The sequence below is a fragment of the Xyrauchen texanus genome, chromosome 9, assembly GCF_025860055.1.
Source record: "Xyrauchen texanus isolate HMW12.3.18 chromosome 9, RBS_HiC_50CHRs, whole genome shotgun sequence".
Classification (NCBI taxonomy): Eukaryota; Metazoa; Chordata; class Actinopteri; order Cypriniformes; family Catostomidae; genus Xyrauchen; species Xyrauchen texanus.
The window spans coordinates 16747790-16757829 of NC_068284.1; the positions used below are offsets into that span (position 1 = coordinate 16747790).

Genomic DNA, 10040 nt, shown 5'->3' on the forward strand with positions numbered 1-10040 from the left:
CAACACCTTGGCAACTACCCAGAACACACTAGCAACTGCATAGCTCTGGCAACCACCCTTACAGTTGGCAGTGACTTTTACGCGGACAAGCATTTCTCAAATTTTCTTCAGAAAATAAAAACAAATCTAGTTAATCTTCTATTTTTCCTCCAGGAAATGAATGATTGAGGTTAAAGCTCTACGGGGGATGTGTTCTAACTGAAGAACGGATTAAGGATTCATTTTCCTGAAGTTATCTCAGATTAAACACTTGGTACCAAACAAGCTGATCCTTTTGTATTTTATGTGAACTTCTAGATGATAAATGTACAAAGCCTAAATATTACTTTAAACTCTGTTCATCTCAGTGGATCAGTTTTGTTTTGCTAAAACTATTTGAACTTTTCCAGGCACACAATCACGCTCTAAATACTGTCTTAATCTGTACTTGAAACTTGTTTTTGTATTTATGTATTTTGTTATACTTTTTATAATGCCATTTTATTATATTTCTGATTTGAATGATTTATAATAAATTATGATTTTGGATATTTAGAAATGTCTCTTTGTTGTCCCAGACATTTGATTTGCTTTCATGTTTAACCACACTAAATATTTTTGATACTTACTGTTGAAGTCAGAGGTTTACATACACTTTAGCCAAATACATTTAAACTCAGTTTTTTACAATTCCTGACATTTATCATAGAAAACATTCCCTGTCTTGTGTCAGTTAGGATCACTATTTTAAGAATGTGAAATATCCGAATAATAGTAGATATAAAAGCTTAAATTAATCATTCTATCTTTCATGACATTCCCAGTGTCTCAGAAGTTTACATACACATTGTTAATATTTGGTAGCATTGCCTTAAAATTGTTTAAATTGGGTCAAATGTTTTGGGTATCCTTCCACAAGGTTCTCTCAGTAAGTTGCAGGAATTTTGGCCCATTCCTCCAGACAGAACTGGTGGAGCCGTTTTGCCCCAACTTTGGAGGTATGCTTGGGGTCATTGTCCATTTGAAAGACCCATTTGCAACCAAACTTTAACTTCCTGGTTGATGTCCTGAAATTTTGCTTCAATATATCCACATCATTTTCCTTTCTCGTGAAGCCATCAATTTTGTGAAATGCACCAGTCCCTCCTGCAGCAAAGCACCCCCACAACATAATGCTGCCACCCCATGCTTCACGGTTGGGATGGTGTTATTCAGGTTGCAAGCCTCAGCATTTTTCCTCAAAGTTCAGTTCATGTTTCATAAGACCAGAGGACATTTCTCTAAAAAGCAGTGGCAGGCCGTGCATTTAAAGTCTAAGCCTTCAGTGTGATTCATGCCATTAAGAAAACACAGATTCACAATTAATAAGACACACTATGCCTTTGCCTTAGGTCGCAGCTAACTAATAATACCAATTGACATTTAAAAAACATCCATGCAGGAAAGACAGAGCTTGAAATGACACTTAATGCTCAAGCAAGCCTAATTTTAACCGCAGTGTGACTGTTTTGTGAAAATAACGTCTCCCGAACAGACATTTCAAAATCATAATGCTATCAAGGAGGTCTATAATACCTGGAAAAATCAATCTAATAATATCTGCGATTTAAATGTTGCTTGCAATAAATGTATTTTGGTCAGGTACACCCTCCGTTCCATTCAAGTTGGATTTGGGATATTCCTACTTGATATCTCTGACCATAAATGCATTCCATTCCCCGATATTCGGAAGATGACGTTTAAGGAAACAAAACTGAAACACTCCCTTTAGCTTAGCATGGGTTTGGCTCTCATTAGAGATGTCTCCTAGCAACCCAACTGATAAACAGTGCTGCAGCGCTAGCATTTGTGCTTCAGGTGTACGATTATCAAAAAAGATTATAATGTTTTATACACCAGTTTCTGCAGGAGTTTGTTAAACAAGCTTTAATATCATGTAATGTCGAAACAAACTCATATGTCGATATTAATTGATAAAGTGATTGATATTAATTGATTGAATGTTTATCACTTATTTTGTATATTTTGAGTTTCGACATGTTTGTGTGACATCGTGCTCCTGCATCTCAGAGAAATCAGAGTTGAGAATTTCTGCACAAGCCTACAAGTTGTAATTCTGACCTCAAGATGCATTTCATTGCACTTTTCCTAGCAGGATGTTGTAAAATCCGAGTTGAATGGAATGCAGCACTACTTTTCACAACTTGATCCAACACTGAATGCTCAAGCAGCCTAATTTACACTTAGAAAACAATAACAAGGCAAAAAGCCCTTACCAATTTACTTGAAGTGAAAATCAGTCCTCTTTTCCTGTTAATAAACCAATCGCACGATCATGCATAACACCTCAGGTTTGTAAATCCATACGGATCTCTTTCTCAATGGTGATGAGGCAGTGATGACAGCCGACAGGTCAACAAGATCTCGCACTCTTCGCTTTCAAATTCCACTTAAAGCATGACTCACTCAAGGCCAGCTAGAAGGCCTTGACTGGGACATATCCTAAAGATCACACCCACCAACAACAAATAAATCAGTCTGATTGGCTGATGAATCTGACAATCTGACATTAGATGCACATTAATTTGCACTTTTGAGGGATTCTGTGGACATTCTGAAGGCCTGCTGGTGTGGAGCTCAGACTCATGCACTGTTTCAGGCATGTGATTTGGGAAACAGTTGTTATACTTTGCTTGTAAGCATCAAGGAATAAATTCTGACTGGATACATTTTTCGTTTTTCTCTATTTGTTTGCAGATTAATTAAGAGTGGAAAGCAATTAAAAATGCATAGGGAAAAAGGTGATTGAAAATGAAAGGATGAAAATATTTATTTATCTGGCATGTTGGGTCAGCAGAGAAAGCTTTGCTGTTCCTGAAAATTCACCACTGCCAAAAAGTTAGATCTATGTCCCCATGTACACTTGCAAACTGTAGTCTGGGTGTTTTATGGCAGTTTTGGAGCAGTGGCTTCTTCCTTGCTGAGTATAGTCGATATAAGACTGGTTTTAGTGTGGATATAGATACTTGTCTTCCAGTTTCCTCCAGCATCTTCACAAGGTCCTTTGCTGTTGTTCTGGGATTGATTTGCACTTTTCGCACCAAACTATGTTCATCTCTAGGAGACAGGGTATGATTGCTGCATCTGCCGATTCTCCCGACGGCCAGTCCGATCCTGATATCAAACTAAATGTATGTAAATTTCTGACTTCAACTGAAAGTCGAAATTTTTTTCAGATGTTTTTAGACCAAAGTATTCTACATAGAGGTTTGCCTTTATTCAACAGATTTCCCCACTCAAATGAAATGTGAAGAAGACAAAGATTCGTGCTATGTCAGTGCAGTGATGGTAATAATGTGGGTAATTCTTTGAAGGAACATTTGTGTTTGTATTTGCATGTGTGTGTGTGTGTGTGTAGTCATACATATTTTACACAGGCTCATTGTTGGATGTTACAGTAAACATTTTGTGTACTTATGTGGGATGGGTTATATTTGCTGTGGGTGGAGAGATGTGTTTGCTGCTCATATACTAACTGACAGGTCTTTTGTGTCTCTTTTGGCAACCAGCGTGGAATCTGGGGTCCAGGTGTGTTATTTGCCATTATTGAAAATTAATACAGTGGCAATAAATTAGTTGGTTTTCTGCGTTCTTCTTCTTTCGGCTGCTCCCATTAGGGGTTTGGCACAGGTTTTACGCCAGATGCCCTTAGCTGATTTTCTGTATTAATTGGTTATCAAATGTGATATCATCTTCATTACAGTCAGACGTATGGACAAACACAATGGCCTTAAGCTAACAACACACAAACAATTATAATGTTTCATGTCTTTATTGAACACATCACATTAAACATTCACAGTGCTGTGGAAAAATTAAGTAAATCCTTGGGTTTAATAACTGGTCAATCTTCGTTTTGGAAGCAATAACCTTAACCAAGTGTTTCCAGTAGCTGCAAATTAGACCTACACAAAATTCAGAATACATGTTGGACCATTCTTCCTTACAGAACTGCTTCAGCTCAGCCATATTCTTATTTTGTCTGGTGTGAACAGCTCTCTTGAGGTCATTCCACAGTATCTCTATTGGCTTAAGATCTGGGCTCTGACTGGACCACTCCAAAAGTGGATTCTCTTTTTTTGACACCATTCTGTTTGTCATGCTGCATCATCCATCTTATTCTGAACTTTAGATGGCACACAGCCACCCTAACATTGTCCTGTAGGATATCTTGATAAACTTGGGTATTCATTTTTTATGGCAAGCGGTCCAGGCTTCGAAGCAGCAAAGCAGCCCCAAATCATGAAGCTCCCTCCACCATACTTCACCGTTGTGATGATGTTTTCATGTTGGTATGCTGTGTCCTTATTAATGCCATACATACTGCTACGTGTTCTTCCCAAACAATTCAAAATTAGTTTCATCAGTCTACAAAACATTTTCCCTGTAGTATTGTGGAGTGTCAAGGTGTTTTTTTGGCAAACTTCAGGCACGCAGCAGTTTTTGTTGGAAAAAAACTTCCATCATGGTATCCTGCCATGGACACATGCCTGTTTAATGTTTTCTGTTTAGTAGACTCATGAACAGAGATGATACATGGCTCCAATGATGCCGTCAAGTCTTTAGCTGCACTCTAGGGATCTTACCTTATTGGGCATTCTGCTGTGTGGAGGCATCTTGTCTGGAGGTAGGTCTTCTGAGATCTCTTTTTTTTTTTTTTTTTTTTTTTTTGTGAGTCAAGGTCCACGTCAGCAGATGCTTCTTGTGAGCAAACTCATAATGTTTGAGTACTTTTTATAAGTCAAAGTAGCTCACATCTCCAATCTTGTTTCATTAATTGGTTGGCAGGTTTGCCAACTCCTGACTCTAAGCTGTAATTAGCTTTTGTTGATGTCATTAGCCTAGGGGTTCACATACCTTTTTCAACCTACACTTTGAATTGTGTATTCAACATGGACAAGAACAATTTAATAATTTGTGTTTTAAGTTCAAACTGTTTGTTTGTTCATTATTGTAACTCAGATGATGATCAAACCAGATTTTAAGACAAAGTATTTATATATAAATGCAGGAAATTCCAAAGGGTTCACATACATCTCTTGCCACTGTAAATAAAACCTATCCACAGAGGATGCTGGGAATGTTAAGTTTGCAAAAGCATGATAGTATAGAAAAGAACAGTAGCAAAGCTTTGTCCTTTAATTTTTCGCTTCTCAATATACTGGAGGAGCATTGCATGAGTACAAGCGTCTTTGTTTTGCGGTGAAGAGGATGTGGTCAGAGTCTATGTTGAGTTATAGCAGTGTGCTCACGCTATGTTCTTTTTTTAGAGGATTCATATCAGGAAATCCCTTAAACATGCAAAGTTATTCTGTTTTTGTTTTTTAAACATGTTTAGAATTCATTTTTGATGTAATATTTCTTGAATGTAATAAGAGGCCATATTGGAGGAGCTTATATTCTTTCAGTATGCAATCATGCATGTTTATTATTCTTTAAAATGCACACAAGCAGTTTTCTTGGCACACTTTAAGAAGACTGTTTGAGGATTTTCATGTTATAGCTACATGCTATATTGTTTAAAAATGCTATATGTGCCACAATGTTAAAATAAAAGGCATGAAGGACAGAGTTTCTGAAACGTGTGCTTGGGGTTTTCAGAGCTTTGTGGTCTGTGGGACCGAAAACACACGTCTTGAGTTACAGTATATTAAAGGAATATTCCAGGATCAATACAAGTTAAGCTCAATCGATAGCATTTGTGGCATAATATTGATTACCACAAAAATGTATTATTGGACTTGTAAAGAAACAAAGTTAAAGTGAGGCACTTACAAATGGAACCGAATGGGACAAATCTGTAAACATTAAAATATTCATGGTTTCATAAGTATAGCCACAAGACACAAGCAACATGATTTTAGTGTGATAAAGTCGCTGTGACTTGGCGGAGGGTGGGGCCGGGTCGTGATCATACACACCCGGTCCCTTATCAGGCTAATCGAGCCTCCGAGAGTGATAAAGGCCGACTGCGGAGGATTGTGCGGGAGAGAGAGATCGTTTACGGACATGTCCGTCATGTGTGTGTTTTTGTCTGTTAAGTTTTATATTGAACTATTATTTATATATTATCAAGCTAACCGACCGCCTGGAGCGGTCAGGACCGCTGCCAGGGGCGGAGGAGTCCCCTACCAGCTGCTGAAACGCGGCGGGGTCTGAGACCGCAAGCGGGGAGGGGATCGCTGCCGACCGCCTGGAGAGGGGGAGACCCCTTCTGTTCCCCAGGAACGGGGCGAGGCAATCCGTCTGCCAGGGGCTGAAGGTCTGCCTCCGATCCGCCTGGAGAGACGCGGCTGTCGTCCGTTAGAGGGTGGAGGAGTGGCCGAGGAATAAGCTACGGCGTATTGGAGAACTGGCGATTTAAGTGTTTTTTTTTAGTTTTATCTCTCTCTCTCTCTCTCTCTCTCTCTCTCTCTCACTGCTGCTCCGTGTTGGCCTTTTCCCTCTCATTTAAATTTACAGTGTTTTTTTGGGGGGGTACTACAAGAGATAGTTTACGGACATGTCCGTCATGTGTGTGTTTTTGTCTGTTAAGTTTTATATTAAAATATTATTTATATTATCAAGCCGGTTCTCGCCTCCTCCTTTCCGTTGACTTCTTTACAATCGCTTACTAACTAACTAGTTTCATACTAACTAACTAGTTACATCCAATTTTACAAGTTTTTTGCTATGACGACATAATGTTGGTGACAAAAACTAGAAGTTTATCTGCCTGGAACAGTAGTCCCCTGCAAAAATTAAGATTTAAACAACTTTACAGCTTAATACATAAGTTTTAAGAATTTCATTCTCCTTCAGCATGACATATAACACAACAAATCATTGATGTACAGAGTCAAACTTTATCCCCCTTCAATCCCATTATCCACCCCACCCCCTCCTCCAATTCCCAACCCCCAAAAAACATCCCTGTGTCCAAGCCCAAGTACACACGCAGATAAAAAAAATGATATATATATTTTTTTTTTCCCCAAAAATAGTACAAAGCAGGTGGCACAGCTTAAATACCTAATGAATTATATATATATATTTTATAGGTATATGATAAATAGTAAGTAACTGCCTCACTTTTTTTCAAACAACTCCTGGTTGCCTAGCCTCACCTCAAATGCCGCCATCCTGCCCATCTCAGTGCACCACTCCTGAAATGGGGGACCTGCCTGCCAATCATAACAGCGCCTAGGACCCAATTTTTTATATGCTTATCCCCTATATTAATGACAGCCCATTGCCTAAAATCCAGAGTCTGGGGCAAAATGAAATTTGAGTGCCCAATATATCACACATAAATCTCTGAACGCTCAACCAAAATTCTTGGATCTTAACACACCACCAAAAAACATGGAATAATCAACAACAGCTGAAATGAGGGACTTAGATATACTCTATATACAAAATCTATTCTAGAGTAAATCTTATGGACTGAAGAACAAAATTTATAGTCCCTACCAGATGGTTTCAAAAGTCTCCAAATATCTGTAAGACCAAGTTTTTACACATCATGTGAAGCGTCACTGTTGCTCTAGGGGCTTGCACACTTTTGCTTCACTATGATCAAGGACTTTAGGAGATTAAAGTCTCCTCCCAATATTATATCATGAGGGGTGCCAGTGGCATGCAACATCCCTTCAAGATATATAAAAAAGCCCTTATCAACGTTAGGTGTGTAAACATTTGAATTTCCCTGAATTTCAGCTAAAACAATAATGACTCTTCCTAATTAATCTTTACTCTGCATGAAACATTTGAATTGTAGATGTTTACTTATCAGTGTAATGACTCCCCTGCTCTTACTCGATCCAGCACAAAAAAAAAAATGCCCACCCCATATCTTTCCAAAATGTTCAGCTTCCTGTGGGGAAAGGTGCATTTATTGAAGAAACACTATATCATGTTTCTTATGCTTAAGAAAATAAATAACCTTCCTTCTTTTTATGGGGTGACCCAACCCATTCACATTCCAAGTAGAGAGAGACCATCATCTCATATTAATAGATATAGACCTTTTGACATGTAAAAAAAATAGATTGTGTGTGTCAAAAAACAGGATTAAAAAGAACAAAAGAATGTAAGTGCTTTTATAAAATTATAAGCTTCATATTTCTGCCTTTTTTAAAGCCTCCAAAAATTGACCCCATTCACTTTCAATGTAAGTGCCTCACTGTAACCTCGATTTTTCACGTAACTTTTGTTTTAAGAAAAGGAGGGGCAAGTCGAAATACATATTTGTGGTAATCAACATTTAAGCTGATCTTGTATTGAACCTTCCCTTTTAAAAAATTAGGCTGTGCGGTTTGCTGGCGCACAATTCAGATTCTGTAAAAATATGTGCATGTTAGTGGTGTGAGCCACAAATAATTTTATATATCTACATCAGATATCAAATAAGGGATGTATAAAAGTTTACTGTCAATTTAAAGCTGTGGTGTATGTGCTTTATCATCTTGTACACTTCCTCTCATTTTTCACATTCAAGAGAGAATAAAACATTTCTGACATGAGTATGGGCTCGATGTGTCAAAAGACAAGAGCCTATATACACTTGGCCACAACCTTTCCATCTAGTAGAATTTTTCAAGTAGGGCAGGCAAATACATAACTCCAATATATTCTAGGTTATTGTATTTCGGTTGCAAAAACAGGCCCCTCCATAACCTTGTCTCTCTTATTCTTACTAACTCAGCCTTATAAGGTGAGGGCATATTTTCTTCTCTCTGACAGCATGTTTGAAATCTCCTCACTATAACCTCTTTCTCTTGTTAATCTGACCTTTACAATGCAGAAGTCCCCAATGGCAGCCATGACAACGGTTTCCATGAGACATTGAAGGCTTCTAGTGATTCCCTCTATTTGTTTGACTATTGACCACTGTCCTTAATCTTAAAATCACACTTAGTGACAGCCATGTTTTTTTGCCACCCATTTTATTTCTGGGCAACATCATGATCTTCCTGTGAAGTCTACAATATTTTGTGCCTTCTGATTTTACAGGTTCATTCACTCGTATAATTGTGGGATTCACTTGCATTGTCAGAGGCTGGGAGGTTAACTATTATTTCAGCATGATGACTGCATTAGAGTTTAATCCATTGTTGTTAGTGGAGCTTTTCTGCTCACCACACTCAGTCTGTCTGAGGCTAACGATTATGTGACTTGACAGTTTGGCTCTAAATTAAGCTTACATGGACATCACCTCTCCATGCAGATGGGTCATAATCATAGTTGTAATCTCATAAACATTACTGAGGGCGTTCTAAACAAGAAAGAAATATAGAAAACATCTAATTTTGTGAATTATAATGTTGAAGTTTTCACAGCCAATGGTCAACCTTTATATTATTAAAATGTCTGAGTTTAATTTACACCAGGCTGGAAATTTCACAGGGTATTTGAGATGCAAGTGTTACTTTAGAAAATGTTGAATATGAACCGGTAAAGCAAGATGAAAGTAGTAAATTATATAACTTTAAATGGAAATCAATGAAATCTCCTGTTCAAAATGGCTTATTCTTCAGAAAAAATATTGAAGTTGTATCTAATGCTGTTACATCCTTCCTAAATGTAATGTTCAGCTCTTGTTCAGAGATGTTTTACAGCCAATGCCATTTCAAATGGTCTTTCATGTCTATGGGTTAATTGCAAGCACATGTTAGTGGGGGAGGTGTAGTCTCAAGAATCTACCATTTGAGTGGTTTGCAAACCACTAAAGCAGCATCTGACATTCTTGTTCTACATTACAGTATAAAATGTTTCTCTACCATTTTGCAAGTGCTTTTAGCTACTGATATTTTCATGAGTCAAGTAGTGCATTCTCTGATGGAAAATCATAGGCTCAAAAATGTGTTTAAGGTTGCCAATAGTGTTTGAGTATGCTGACAGTGTTTGTCTTTGGCTCTCTGCAATTACTCATGTATTGTGTGGTCATATCTTTCCTTTTGCAGCATTAGGCAAACATACCTGTAACATGTAATACCCCTGTTGTACTTTGTACAACGTGA

General features: G+C 37.9%; 1 protein-coding gene across 1 annotated transcript in view; it reads left to right on the forward strand.

The window, feature by feature from the left end:
• LOC127648662 (coiled-coil domain-containing protein 18-like) overlaps positions 1 to 523 on the forward strand; it is a 38603-nt gene extending 38080 nt beyond the window's left edge. Inside the window, 1 exon segment of the mRNA XM_052133374.1 lies at positions 154 to 523. Coding sequence (XP_051989334.1) covers positions 154 to 168 — 15 coding nt within the window. The 3' untranslated portion in view covers positions 169 to 523.
• Positions 524 to 10040: the final 9517 nt, after the last annotated feature.